The sequence below is a fragment of the Bos mutus genome, chromosome 7 (assembly GCF_027580195.1).
Source record: "Bos mutus isolate GX-2022 chromosome 7, NWIPB_WYAK_1.1, whole genome shotgun sequence".
NCBI lineage: Eukaryota > Metazoa > Chordata > Mammalia > Artiodactyla > Bovidae > Bos > Bos mutus.
The window spans coordinates 45649349-45663852 of NC_091623.1; the positions used below are offsets into that span (position 1 = coordinate 45649349).

At 52.4% G+C, this 14504-nt stretch overlaps 2 protein-coding genes across 2 annotated transcripts; both read right to left on the reverse strand.

Annotated features, from left to right (window-relative positions):
• Nucleotides 1-2361: 2361 nt before the first annotated feature.
• Nucleotides 2362-11564, reverse strand: CCDC194 (coiled-coil domain containing 194). Its single transcript, XM_070373281.1, has 4 exons — nt 7568-11564; nt 5974-6070; nt 5453-5585; nt 2362-4994 (listed from the first exon to the last, which is right to left on the reverse strand). Exons 1-4 carry the CDS (start codon nt 7907-7909, stop codon nt 4844-4846), a joined length of 723 nt encoding a protein of 240 aa, XP_070229382.1. The 5' UTR covers nt 7910-11564; the 3' UTR covers nt 2362-4843.
• A 314-nt stretch (nt 11565-11878) lies between these two features.
• LOC102264642 (bone marrow stromal antigen 2) lies at nt 11879-14504 on the reverse strand. The gene is made up of 5 exons (XM_070373280.1): nt 14123-14504; nt 13131-13185; nt 12815-12875; nt 12423-12541; nt 11879-12031 (listed from the first exon to the last, which is right to left on the reverse strand). Exons 1-4 carry the CDS (start codon nt 14432-14434, stop codon nt 12442-12444), a joined length of 528 nt encoding a protein of 175 aa, XP_070229381.1. The 5' UTR covers nt 14435-14504; the 3' UTR covers nt 11879-12031; nt 12423-12441.

Here is a 14504-nt window from a genome sequence, read left to right on the forward strand (position 1 = left end):
GAGGTCAAATACATCAAATGATGGGAGAATTTGGTTTTTTCCTGAAAACCATTTGTCATAGTCACAGGAAATTTTGTGTACGAATCTCTCTGAATTCCCTTGAGGGGTCATCATAAAACCCAACACCAATTAAAAATTTTTTTTTTCTAAATCAAAAACAATCCATTTGGTTTCATTTGATTGTTTGGTCAGAGATGGGAAAACTGTCATGAGGAAGTCAATTCCATGTCACTCTGAAGACTGAACACTGATGTTCTCAAGGAGACACAAGGTTTTTTAAAAACTCTCATGGAGCTTCAGGAAGGTTCAGGAGGAAGTGATAATCCTGGTGAAGAAAAATTTCAGCAAAGTTCAGAAAACCCTCCACATTTTTGCCAACGTCTTCGGGTTTTGTTTAACTGCAAAGGAAATGAAGTTTGCGACTTTGGGTGTTGACAGAGGAGGCAAAGAGAGCCCTTTGGAGGGGAAGAGCCTGTCCTCTTTGGGCCTTCTGGTTGAACAACTGGGACTGTTGTTACAAGATCAAGTTGCTGCTGTCCCCCAGTGCCCTCCACCCAGGTTTTCCCTTTTCATCCTCGCCCCCGGCCCTCACCCCGCCCCACTGACTCCTGTTGCTGCAGCCAGAGAGGGATCCCAGGGTCACCATTAACAGGGAGGCCAGGACAGGGACCTGAGAGACGGGACAAGGTGGAGACACAGAGAAAAGACTCAGAGACAGAGAGATGGAGACTTTGAGTGGTAATTAGACAGGTGGAGACAGGGAAACAGAACGGAGCAAGGGCAGGCGGTGGGGCACCGGCCCTGTGGAGTGGGAGGGATATGAGGTCTGGGAGGCAGGGCAGCTGGGGGATTCTTAGTCCTGGTCTGGGATTGGGGTCTGTTCTCTCCCAGCTGCCCCCAGTCCTCATCCACTCCCTGTCCTTTGGCCTCCCCAGGGGATCCACAGCTTCCAGCCTCCCACCTCCCTCTTTTCTCCCAGACACCAGATTTGATGGGTCCCTTTCTGCTCACACACATCCCATGGCTCTCCGTTTCCCTGGAGCTGATTTTCAGTGATCTGACAGTTATGACCAAGGTGAAGTTAGCAGAATAAGTGAATAATAACGATAATATTTTAGGTTTCGGATACAGCGCTGAGTCCAACCCTTTGTGTAGATCAGCCCTGGACCCCACAGCTGCACAGTGAAGGGTCTTAAATCCCTGGGGCCGCAGACAAGGCGAGGCCAGTGTCAAGACCTAGCTGACTCCAGAAGGAGAAGCTGTTTCCTGCTCATTTCTGGATTTACGCCAGAGTTGGAGGGGAGGGCAGGGGGCAGAGGCGGAGGGTGGGTTGAGGGGGAGCGCGTCTCAGACCCATCCTTCCAGCCTCACAAGGTCTGGGCCCTCAGCCAGCAACTAGGTCTGAAGACTGGGGCGACCCCTGGTGGTCGGTAGCGGAACAAAACTCTTAAGACTCATTCCTCTCCTCAACCTCACCTCCTCCTTTGGCGCGAGAGATGGGGTCCAATTCTCCCTCTAGGTGGATCCTTTCCCAGTAAAGGCCCTTAAAGCCACCACCAAGGTGGGCGGGAGTGGGAGATTATGAGCAGAACTGCCTGAGGTGGGGATCAGAGTTTCAAGGGCTTCTAACACCAGCCTCTTAGATTTTTCAAGACGAATTTTAATTATTTTTAAAGGCAACACATGCATATGAGTTTTAAAACGCAAACTTTACAAAAAGAAGGGGACAACAGAGGATGAGACGGTTGGATGGCATCACCGACTCGATGGACTTGAGTTTGAGCAAGCTCCGGGATTGGTGATGGACAGGGAAGCCTGGTGTGCTGCAGCCCATAGGGTCACAGAGAGTCAGACACGACTGAGCAACTGAACTGAACTAATACAAAGGAACATGAGGCTTCCTCCCCGCACTGATCCCTAGATCCCTGATTCCTTTTCCAGGGGCCACTGCTGTATCTAGGGTTTCCTTTAGAGATATCTGGACAAGTTTCCCCCAGTTTCAATTTTTCAAAGATGTACACAGACTATAATGCTTCTGCGTATTACATTACTGTGTCTCAATGAAGGTCAGTTTTGGCCTTTTTAACAGTTGCACAGTGGGAATTCCCTGCAGGTCCAGTGATTAGAGCTCTGTGCTTTCCCTGCTGAGGGCTCGCGTTCAATTCCTGATGGGGGAACTAAGATCTGTAAGTAGGGCAACTTGCTGCTAAGTCGTTTCAGTCGTGTCCGACTCTGTGTGACCCCATGGACTGCAGCCTACCAGGTTCCTCCGTCCATGGGATTTTCCAGGCAATAGTACTGGAGTGGGCTGCCACTGCCCCAAACAAAACAATCCCCACCCCCCGCTGCCCCAGTCCATACGAACCAGTTGAACAGCATTCCGTGGTGTGGATGTATGCACACTCATTTAAACAGACTCCAGTTGGTGGACACTGAGGTTGTTTCCAATTTTTTGCAATTACCAAGAATGTGGTAATAATGTCTTCATTTCTCCTCTCCTCCACGCTTACTTTAAAAAAGTAAACTGTTTATTTGGAATGTTTTGTTTTGTTTTTTGGAATGTTTTAAATTTACAGAAAATTTGCAGAGATAATACCGTCTCTGAATAGCCCTCACACAGCTTCTTCTATCATTAACATCTTATATACCATAGTTCATTCGTCAAAATTAAGAAATTAATCTTAGTATATTACAATGAACTGAACTCTAGACTTTATTTGATTTCTTTACTAAATGTTTTTCTGTTCCAATATCCAAAGCCAGGACTCTCCACTGCATGCAGTCCATTATTTTGCATGCGTTTAAATATAGTTGTTGGGAATTTCCTGGCAGTCCAGTGGTTTGGACTCCAAACTTTTACTTCTGAGGGTTACTTCCCTAACCCTGGTCAGGGAAATAGGATTCTTCAGGCTGTGTGGCCAAAAAAAGTGAAAAGTGAATAAAGTACTCTGTTGGGTTCTTAGTATCCAAGACTATAATTAAAAAATGACTGTAGATTAAATTTTTCTTAATAAAAAATATGGCTGCAGGGAAACTGCTTGAAGAAGAACTAATGGGTCAAACACTCTTTTAATTTTGAGAGATTCTAGAAAATGGCCCTCCCAAGTAGTCATACCAACAAGCTGTTTCACCAGTACTGTGTATATTCACAAACTTTTGCTTTTATTTTTATCCTTGCCAAACCAGTGGGCAGAAAGTGGTACCGTGTCATCGTTTCAGTTGGCATTTCTTCTCTAGCAGTGAGACTGGGCACCTTTTTCTGCATGCTTCTTTGAACTGGTTGCCCATATTCTTTGCTTGTTTTCTATCCAGTTATTTTTAAAATTGTATTTATTTGGCTGCGCCAGGTCTCAGTTGCAGCATGCAGGATCTTCACTGTGGCACAGGAACTCTTAGTTGATGTTTGTGGGATCTAGTTCCCCAGCCAGGGTCAAATCCAGGCTCCCTCCATTGGGAGCCCCGAGTCTTAGCCATTGGATCACCAGGGAAGTCCCTCTACTGAATTATTTTTTGAAAATTTAATTTAGAAGAGATTCTTACATAATAAGCAAAGTAGTTTATTCCTGGATATGAAAAACTATGTCAATGGATCTTTCTTTTCTTCCAAACGATTTTCTACCTCGTTGTTTTGGATATAGGAAAGTTTCCGTTAATTCTCTTGGGTTTTCTATATATAGTCATACCACCAGAAGATAATATTAAGTTGAATTGTTTTTGAGGCATTCCTGCCAAAAATGTCAACCTCAAATTAATCATGAGGAAACCACAAAAACCCAAACTCAGACACCACAGAATGACTGGCCTGGGGCTTTGAAAAAAATGCCAACCAATGTCATGAAAGGCAAAGACAGATTGAGAAATGTTCCAGATTAACACGATGTGTAAATCAGGATAATCTTTTGTTACAGAGGACATTATCAAAATAGTTGGCAAAATCTGATTACAGTCTGGAGATTAGAACCTAAGTGTCCACTGACAGATGAATAGATAAAGAAGATGTAATATATATATATACACACACAATTTATATATACACAGAATGGAATATTAATAATAGTCTCATAAAAAAGAAATCTTGCCATTTGCAACAACATGGATGGATCTAGAGGGTGTTATGTTAACTGCAGTAAGTCAGATAAAGAGAAATACTGTATAATCTCACATGAAATTGTTGCTATTTTGATGACCTTTTCAGAATGCTTTTCATTTGATCCGTTAGCATGGCAAATTTTATTAACAGAGTTCCTTCCCAATACTGATTTATCTTTGCATCTCAGGCCTATGTTCCTTTGCTATGGTGTATCTTTCAAATGATTACTTGGTTCTCTTCTAAAACTTCATTTGGGAGCTTTGTACCCTCACAGTGAGAGGGGTGTGGAGTTTTCCTATCGTGCCATTTTTGCTAGGTTTTGGTGTCAAGGATATGCTGGCTCTCACCATTCCAATCACTCATTTTACAGACACGGTAAACTGAGGACCAGAGAGGAGAAGCGACCCCTTCAGGTCACTTCCAGATCAGGGCTGGACCCTGAGTCCTCATGTCCGAGGGATGAGGGCAACACTGGCCTTGTCCTTAGAGGGGACCTAAGTCCCGGCTCTGCACTATCTCACCTTGAGACCCAATGGACCTCAGTATTCCCGTCTGTAGATAGGCACTAGATAGTCAGAAAGACAAGGTCGTGTCTTCTTTCAGCAGTTTCAGGGTTGCTTCTGGGTCAAAAGCTGAGCGTGGATGGGTGTCGACTGAGCATCTCATCCAGCTTGGGCACCTCTCTGAGTGTCCCTGCAGGGCTCCCAGGGTCTGTCCTCCTGGTCTCGAGCCCCCATCCAGCTGGGGGCCGACTCACCCTCGTGCGCGCCGCGTAGGTCGCCTGCAGCCCCCGGAAGTTCCTGGGCGAGAGCGCGAGCGGGGGCTGGGCCGGGGTCGGGACCCGCCGCGGGTCCGGGGGTGTGAAACTCTGCGCTGGGCGCTCGTCTGGGCTTCCAGGGCTTTACTGCCGGGAAGGGGGTAGAGGGGCCGTCGGCACCAGGACACCTATCCCCAGAGACCCTCCGGGATTCATCTATTCTTCCTGGTATTCCAATCCCCAAAGATTCCAGGCTTCAGGATCCCCCATCCCTTCTCCCCCGGTCTTTTCCAGGACCGGTCCTCCGGGACTCCCAGTTTTTTCCACGGAAGCTCCGCCTCCAGGCCCCCGATCCCTCCCTTGATACTTTTCATTGCAACGTTCACCTTCACTCCCCGCTCCCCTCGGAGCCCCCATATACGCCCGACCCCAGGGACCCATGCCTCAAGAGTGCCAACCCCAATGTGGGCATTCTCGCCCCATAGAGCCCGCCGCTAGGTTCTCACACTCAGACCTTCATCTAGATCCTCTCCCAAGGCCCTGCCCACACGACCAGCCCCGCCCCTCCCCGAGCCCTGGACCCTTCCCTCCCACCCTTCACTCACATGTGATCGCGCAGCGCCGCCTCCCGGGCTGCGCAGGCTTCGCGCTCCGCCTCGGCCGTACGTGCGCGCCGCTGCGCCTCGTCCAGTTGCTGCGCAGATTTAGCGGCCGCGGCCTCCCAGCGCGCCAGGGCTTCTGCGGACGCAAGACGCGAGATCAGGATGGAGCCCGGGCTCCTACTCCGCACACATCAACTCCGAGTTTATAGTCTGCATACTGTCTATGTGGTTTGTTGTATTGGAATTAAATCTGTGTGCTGTTTGCATGACCTTTACATGTTATTTGCATAGCTTTTCAGAGGTTTACATGTCTTTGGGGAGTCTCTACATGGCGTGTGCATATTTTGTTGCGTTTGCATTATTCTGTGACATTTGCCTGACCTTTGCATATTATGTGCATTTCTTTCACAAGTTTTCACGTTGCTTTGCTTTACGTTTACACCCGTCTGTGTCTTTTGCCTAGCTAGGAACCGTCTAGGCTCCTCCCATCTCTAGCATGCCCACCCCTTTGCATCCCAACACACCTGTGAGCGCCCCGTTCTCAGCCCCCATCTGGGTACCCTGTGCCTTGGCTTCTTCCATCTCAGTTTTCAGTGTCATCAGTTGGGTCTGAAGCCGACTCTGTGGAGTGGAGTAGAAATGACGGGGGAAGGGAGAGAAAGTGAATGGGCTCTGCCCTTTCTAGGGGAGACGAGAACACCCTGTTGTTCCTTGAGCTTTATTTGGAATGAGAACATCCTGGTGTTCCTTGAGCTTTATTTGGAATGTCGTTTGGAGTCCTGTAGTTGTAAAACACAGAAGTGGCCTCTGAAGTCTGGGGTGAAAGGTGCCTGCCTGCAAGGAGATCTTTGCCCAGGTCCACTGACCCCTGGGGCATCCCAGGTGGCTCAATGATAAAAGAATCTGCCTGCAGTGTAGGAGACTCAGAACACGCAAGTTCGATCCCTGGGTGGGGAAGATCCCCTGGAGGAGGAAATGGCAAGCCACTCCAGTGTTCTTGCCTGAAAAATCCGTAGAGGAGCCTGGTGGGCTACAGTCCATGGGGTCGCAGAGTCGGACATGACTGAGGGACTGAGCACACTGACCCCGCTCCAGGCCAACTGGATATAGAAAGGTTTAGTTCTGCCGACCGGCTCGGGTTCCAATCCTAGCTATATCTAGATTCCTGGGACTGGGGTTTCAGACCAGCACAAGCCAATATGGTGGTTGATGATTGAGTTTCTAGGGTATCGGTCACCTCCGTAGGACATTCTGCAAAGCAACTGGCTTGGTCTCCTCTGAGACTCTTTCATGGGGGCTGGGGGAGAACCATAATTTGAATCCAGGGCAGGCTGCTCTTAATTTCAGCTGCCCCAGGCCCTTCCCTTAGGCAGGCTGGAAAGGCATAGGGATTAATTTTCAAAAGGCATGAATTTTCCAGAATTCGTATGCTGCCCAACCTCTGCTGCGCCCAGTACACAGAGGTACACAGTAGTTACTCAGTAAATGTGAGTGGTTGGGACTTTGAGGATGGTTCTTCTGCGAGGCCCAGGGTTGAGAAAGAGTTAAGAAAGGGTTAAGAAAGAGTTCGAAGGGGGTAGCAAGAGGAGAAGGGAGGACCTGGCTGGTACCTCCTCCGAAAGGCCAACTTTAGCTTCCTAATTACAGGTGACACGAATGTCCCTCTCTCAAAATAGGGCTGCTGGACACTGACTGGGGGGTGGTTGTTGAGTGGGTACTTAGGGGGAGGGTTAGCACAGGGCCTCCCCAGCGGGGCTCAGGGGTCTGGGGTAGCCTCCACCAGCAAATAGCAGAGGACAGTGGAGCCTTCTTTTTATTTTTTTAAAGTTCATTTATGTCGTATTTTTTTTCAACTGGACTATAATTGCCTTACAGCGTTGTTAGTTTCTGGTGTACAACGAAGTGAATGAGCTGTGTTAGTGGAACCTTCTTGGGCAGAAGGTAGACACAAGGGGGAATTGGCCCTGTAGGAACTGGAAGGAATGGTGCTGTTCTCATTTTCCTCCCTCAGTTGAAGAACGGGGGAAACCAAGGCACCGAGGGAGAAGGTTGGGTGTGTGTGCGCACCCTCTCCCCCTCATTTTTGGGGTTCCCCAGCCCTCCAGCCTGCCCACCTACCTGGCGGCCCTCACAGGCCCTTAGGGCCTCCTCCAGCTCCCGGCGGACACGCTCGGCCTGCTTCAGCCGCTTCGTCAGGGCCTCCTCGAGTCGGGCAGCCTCTGCCAGTCGGCGCCGAAGTTCCTCGACTTCGGGTCCGGGGTCTCCAGGCGGCGCCGTGGTGTTGGCGGCCGGCTCTGGGCAGCGGGGCCTCCGGGAGGCCGAGGAGGCCAGATTCCAGGCCAGAAGGGCTGCTCCGGCAGCAACCGCTGCCAGGAAGACTGCGGCCCCGCACAGGGCGAACACCCGCCAGGCGCGCCCCGGCTCGGGCTCCGGCCCGGGCTCGGCCATGCCGCTGTCCATAGCTCTGGCCCCAGACGGCCACGAGCATTTAATTGGCACCTTGGGCAGCCAGGGACACCCACGGTTCCGCCCCTCCTGGCGGTGGTTTCGAGTTTATTGGGAGGGGCTGGACCCACGCCAAGGGCCAGCCCAAGCTACCGGAGTCGAGGACAAGGCTGGGGATCCCGGGTTCCAGTCTTGTTTCTGCATCCCATGTGACCCGCTAAGCCTCAGTTTCCTCCTCTGTAAACTGGGGATGACAGTAGCTCCTGCCTTGTAGGGCTCTGTAGGAATCACCTGAGCATATCTGCGCAAAGCCCCCCTTTGCACCAGGGGCCCTTGGCAAGGGTCTGGGGGTATACTGTCCCCCATTCTGTTCATGGAGAGACCAAGCCTAGAAGATGGGAGGCTGTTCGAAACAACTGAGGTCGGCCTGGCTCGGGCGGCCGCACTTTTTTGTGACTGGATGTGCGGGCCAGAGTGCAGACCCAAGGGTAGATGCGTCCCGTCTCCCTGCCCGTTCTCCACTAAGCCACCAGGGGGCGACCTTACAACGTGCATCAGAGCCAGGCGCGTCTACACCGTTGCCCTGACTTGCCGGAGTCAAATCCTCCTCTTCCCTCTCTACCCTCTTTCATTTCCATTTCCCCTTCCTCCACCCTACTCCCCGCTTTTCCTCCTCCTCCATCCTTCCCCACTCCCCATCCTCCCCCTCTCCTTTCTCCTTCCCCGGCGAGGCCCCCAGCAGGTCTTCAGTGTCATCCCCGCCCCCTCTAGCCCTGCTGGGTGCTGTTCCGGCCAGCGCATTCCTATCCCGGGGTTGCCGGCCGGACTTTCCTCCCTCTTTGCTCAGCTAACTTCCTTACCAGTTACTTCCCTGTCCACCAGTGTGTCTCTTCTTCTCCCTTCCCCACTAACTCTGACCCCTTTTGATCTCTCAGCTCTGCTGTCATTTTACTGTGTTTGATTCCTGACTGCCTCTCCCATCAGACTGGGGTATGTGTGTGTATGTGTGTGTCTGACTCTGCGACCCCCATGGACTGTAGCCCACCAGGCTCCTCTGTCCACGGGATTCGCCAGGCAAGAATCCTGGAGTGGGTTGCCACTCCTCCAGGGAATCTTCCCAACCCAGGGATCAAACCCGCATCTCATGTCTCATGTATGGCAGGTGGATTCTCTACCGCTGAGCCACTGGGGCATCAGACTGGGCAAGCCCTGAAAAAGTAAAGCCTTCGCCTGCCTTGTTCCCACTGCCACCGCATGGGCTTGGCACACAGTAGCTGTGCAGTAAATGTGAGCTGAGTGAACACTAAGAACAAGAATCCGTGTTCCTCCTGACAGCCCTCCCCCTCCACGGCGCCCCCGCCCATTCCACAGGAAGAAAACAGAGCCCAAAGAGGCCAAGTCTCAGGCCAGGGACACAGAGCAGCTACAAGTCGCTCCCACATTCCTGCTGTAGCTGGAATCCCTCCCCATCCTGCAGGCCCTGCAGCACCCCTCAGGCCTGGTTTCCAACTCCTGGCTGGGTCACAGTCAGACAGGGAAGAGGGACATTTTCAGGAAGGAGAGAAGTTTATACCCCGGCCACTGGGTAGGAGTTTGGGGGAAGAAATTGAGCAGGTCAAACCCATGACATCAGGCAAAACTGCCTTCTCATCTGTGAAACAGTACACATAGAGTAGGGGGAGGGGCAGTGCTGTTTTGGGACTTTCCAGTAGCCCAAGCTGGGAGCGGGGGTGGCGGATGTTGGGTGGAAGTGGCAAAGACTGAAGTCATGTTTTAAGGGCTTCCTGGCAATCAAGAGAACCTGCTAGAAGCAGAGGGCCCTGATGCTGCAAAAGATTGAGGGCAGGAGGAGAAGGGGGTGACAGAGGATGAGATGGTGGGATGGCATCACCGACTCAACGGACATGAGTTTGAGCAAACTCCGAGAGATGGTGAAGGACCGGGAAGGCTGGCGTGCTGCAGTTCATGGGGTTGCAAAGAGTCGGACACTACTGAATGACTGAACACCACTGCCTGAGCAGCTGAGAAACCCTGAGCAAGTCCAGTTACTTCTCTGGACATCAGTTTCCTCATCTGTTAGATGGGGCTGCTGATGGGGGGTAAAATGCCTCAGTCATTGGCAAGGGACTCCACAGGAGCGCCTACTGAGCCCTCCTGTGAGCTGGGGGCACAGAAGTGATGGAGACCTGAGCCTCACCTTCTAGAGCTGAGATTCTCACTGGAATTGAATCTGTGCCCCCAGGGGACATTTGGTAATGTCTAGAGGCCTTCTGTTGTTGTCACAACCTGGCAGTAAGGTGCTACGGGCATCTGGTAGCAAAGGATGGTACTCAGCATCCCACAGTGCACGGGGCAGCCCCACCACAGAGAACGGTCCAGCCCAGATGGTGAGAGTTGAGAGGCCGAGAAACCCTGCTCTAGAACTTCAGAGTGAGGAGCAGGAGCTCCGAGCAGAGGGCAGAGACTGGCCGAGGCTGTGAGGCAGGAAGGAACTTGACGAATCAATATATAGAGAAATGGTCGGGGTGGGTGGAACAGGAGGAAGTTAGGGGACGGGGGTGTTGTCAGGGGGGTCTGTGGCAGGGATAGGGTTTGGGGACACTGGGAAGACAGTAGGAGCCGTGGAAGGGGAGTCTAAGACCATCTGGGTTGGGGCCCATGGGACCAGAGGGCAGTGCAGAATCCTGGGCAAACACAAGCAGCCTGCCCCTAGTGCTACGCACAAAAAGTTGCCTGGACAATAGTTGGCATTCCAGGAAAACTTGGAGGAAGGAAGATAACCGGGGAGGAAGGAAATAGGGGCCATGGGAGGGTCAAGGAAGTGGGTTAAATGGTCTATGAGACAGAACCCCTCAACTTTGAGCCCCTCCCAAGTTTTTTTTTCTTTTCTTTCTTTCTTTCTTTCTCTTTTGGTAGTGCCATGTGGCTTGCAGGATCTCAGTTCTCCAATCAGGGATTGAATCTGGGCCATGGCAGTGAAATCCTGGAATCCTAACTACTAAGCTACCAGGGAACTCCCCATACCTAATCTTCAATTTTGAGAAGCAGAGGGGCTCTCTGGGGGAGGGGTTCCCGGAGCTGGGTACTACAGGATGAATAAGACTTTGGGGACGGAGGTGGTGGGGCAATGTGACACAGGTCTGTCCCATGTCTGCACATCGAGGTTTAAGTCCCAGCCCTGTACTTTCTACTGGAAGGGACTGGGAATCAGGACAAAGTGCTCCTCATCACAGCCACAGTTTCCTCATGGAACCACTGGATCAGAAGATCCAGCCAGGAGATGAGAGCAGAAACCTGCAGGCAGGGAGCATTGATGAGGGTGTAGGTCCCTGGTAGCTCAGTTGGTAAAGAATCCGCCTGCAATGCAGGAGACCCTGGTTCAATTCCTGGGTCGGGAAGATCCCCTGGAGAAGAGATAGGCTACCCACTCCAGTATTCTTGGGCTTCCCTTGTGGCTCAGGTGGTAAAGAATCTGCCCGCAATGCGGGAGACCTGCTTTGGAAGCCTGGGTTTGGAAGATCTGGAGAAGGGAAACACTACCCACTCCAGTATTCTGGCCTGGAGAATTCCATGGACTATAGGGGTCACAAAGAGTTGGACATGACTGGCGACTTTCTCTCTCACTTTCAGAGGAGAAGAGGGCTGGGGGAGGGGCAGTGGGGTGATGCCTGCCAGCACCCCAGAAATCCCAAGGAACATTCTAGAGCACAGAGGCTGAGTTTGGATGTCAATGGGTGTCCACCCTTGCTCACAGGGCAGGTCCCAGGTGCTTGGGGGTGACACGATAACACTCCAAAAACTTGAGAGTACAATTTTTCCCCCCAAAGGGGTGTTTACTTTTTGCAGCCAAATGACGCCAGAAGAAAGTGACTTTCTAGATGTCAGCAGAAGCTGTCAGCAAGAAGCAGGTGCCCTACGCCTCACCCCTGAGCCCTCCCCAACTCTAGGGCAGACTGGGGCAACCCCCTACTTCTCCACGAAAGACATCCCTCCAGAGCCGACCCATTTGGACCCCTTAGGTTACCCCATCCCCCCACCCCCACAACCGTGTTGCCATGTGGTCCCCTCAGAACTGGCCGAGTCAGGAAGCCTCACACAGGGAAGCAGACAGGGAGCCAGACCAGTCCAGGTTATGGCCTAAAAAACATCAAAATAGGGACTCAGGTACTTCCCTGGCTGGTAAAGCCTTTGCACTTCCAATGCTGGGGTTGCGCGTTCGATCCCTGGTCTGGGAATTAAGATCCCGCATGTCATGCAGAGCGACCAAAAACCAAAAATTAAAATAAATTTTAAAAAATTTTTTAAAGAAAAAACAAAATACGGGCTCAGAGGCGGACAGAACACAGGCCCCGCCCCAAGCCCCGCCCCCCACAGGACCTCCCTACTCACTGAGGGCTCCCTCCCTCTCCAAGATCCTTCTCCGTGTCCAGCCCTCCGCCCCACAGACAGGCCACCTCCCCAGACCCTGACCCAGACCAGCTCCCGGGCCCTCCGAGCTTTCTTCTCCCAGGAGCTGCCCAATCCTTACCGGCCGGCTTTCTGGGATCTCATGTCAGCAGAGCGTTGAGGACCAAGACCGCGATCACAACGAATAGGAAGCTCGAGCAGCTGGACGCGTTGTTTTTGGAGCAGGTCTCACTCTGTCTTCTGGAGTAGAGATCAGGGCCACTCAGGCAGCTGCCGGGCCCGCTCGGGCCGCTCAAAGCTTGTCCCCTAAGAACCTGCACTCCTTCCCGACAAATCGCTGGGGAGAAGAGTGAGCAGCGCCCCCCGCCCCCAGTGGCTGTGTGACAGATGGGACGAGGCTGGGACTTAAACTTGGTCGCCTGAGCATCGAGGTTTTTTGCCCCGTGCCCAGGGGGTCGGGAGTTGGGTGAAAGGGGCGTGCCCCGGGGTGGGGGTGGGGGGCTCCTCTCAGACCTTAGTCGCTCCACCTCGGCCAACGCGTCCTTCAGATTTTGGTTCAGTATCTTCAACTTTCCTGGTTGAGGGGTGGGGTACAGAATCAGGGGCAGGTCGACACGGTGACCACACCCACTCACCTGACCCCCACCCAGGACATGACTCTTCAGGCCCTCATCCAGTCCCTGCTGGGAAATCTGGAGCCGCCCCCACCTCCCCAACTCCACCCCTCCCTGTCTCTGGACCCCAGCCCTGGGACCCTCCCTCCCTACTTCTTTTCAACACCTGATCCCCACCGCCCCCCACCGTGGAACCCTGGCTGTGTTTTTCTCACCCTGAAACTCTGCCACCTGGGCCTGCTCCTTCTTCAGAGACTCCCTCAGGGTCACCTGGGTCAGAGGGGAGGGTCAGAACATGGACTCCTGTCCCTGGGTGCTGGACCCCTCCCTAGGCCCTCGGATCAGAGGAGCTCAAATCCACACCCCCTTCATTTCCCCGCCAACTCTCTCCCTGCACCTCGGTCTCCCACCATGAAGAAAGGGCACAACCTCCCACCCTCCTCGGGCCACCCATAAGAAGGTGATCCTCAAAGTGTGAGTTTTGAGGCCCCCCGCCCCCGCAAGAGAATTTGGAGGTTTCCTATGCCCTAGAAGAAGTTTCCAGATCCACTGGGGTATTGCACAAAAAAAATTTTTTTAATATTTATTTGAAAAAAATTTTTATTTGGTTGGGCTGAGTATTAGTTGCAACATGCTAGATCTTTAATTGCTGCAAGGGATCTAGTTCCATGACCAGGGATCAAACCCATGTCCCCTGTATTGGGGGTACAAAGTCTTAGTCACTGGATCACCAGGGAAGTCGCTAAAGAACATTAAGAGGTCCTCCTAAAACCAGAAAATGGGGCAGGGTGCAGGTAGGGGAAGATTTCAGAGCCCAACTTAGATGTTCCTGAGAGTTTCAAGGTCCTCCATGTTAGAACAGAAGTGAAAATTTCAAAGGCTCTCAGGATGCAGTGGAAGGAGCTGGGGAGGTCCTCTTCCCAGTCCCTAAAGAAGATTTCTGCTCCCCAAGATTGGCCCAAGGGGAGTTTCTAGGTCCCCCCATCCAAGCGCCAGAGTTTAGAGAGCCTTGATACCCTACAGGGATACTGACACCCATAATGGGAGTTTTAAGGCTCCCCACACCAGCAACTCAGGGAGAGTCGGAGGTCCCCAAAGCCTGGTGGAGACATCCAGGGGGCAGTCTCAAAGTCCCTCTGGATCTCCACAAAGACCCTGGGAGAGCCTCTCAAGGACCCGGGCCTGTCTAGGGGCTGCAGTGGCTTACCATAGTATGGTTGCAGGTGGCAGCTTCGGCTTCCTTCTTATGTGAGAATTCCTGGGCCTGGGTTAGCTGGCGCTGCACGTGTTGGTTGACCTCCTGACACTCCTTCTGTGCTTGGAGGCCATCCACGCAGGCCTTGCTGTTGGCAGTGACAGTGAAGTAGATCATGGGCACAAGTAGCCCCACCGCCACCAGGAGCAGCAGGACCCCCACCCACAGCGGCAGCTTGCGGCCACACAGCGTTTTATCGTCTATGGGCATCACGAGCTCACTCATGTCCTCCTCGGTGTCCGTGGGCACTGGTCTGTAGTGCATAGAAGTAGTAGCATCCTGAACTGCTGGAACCCCTATGGGCTAGGACTGCCCCCTGATTAGCATAATAGTG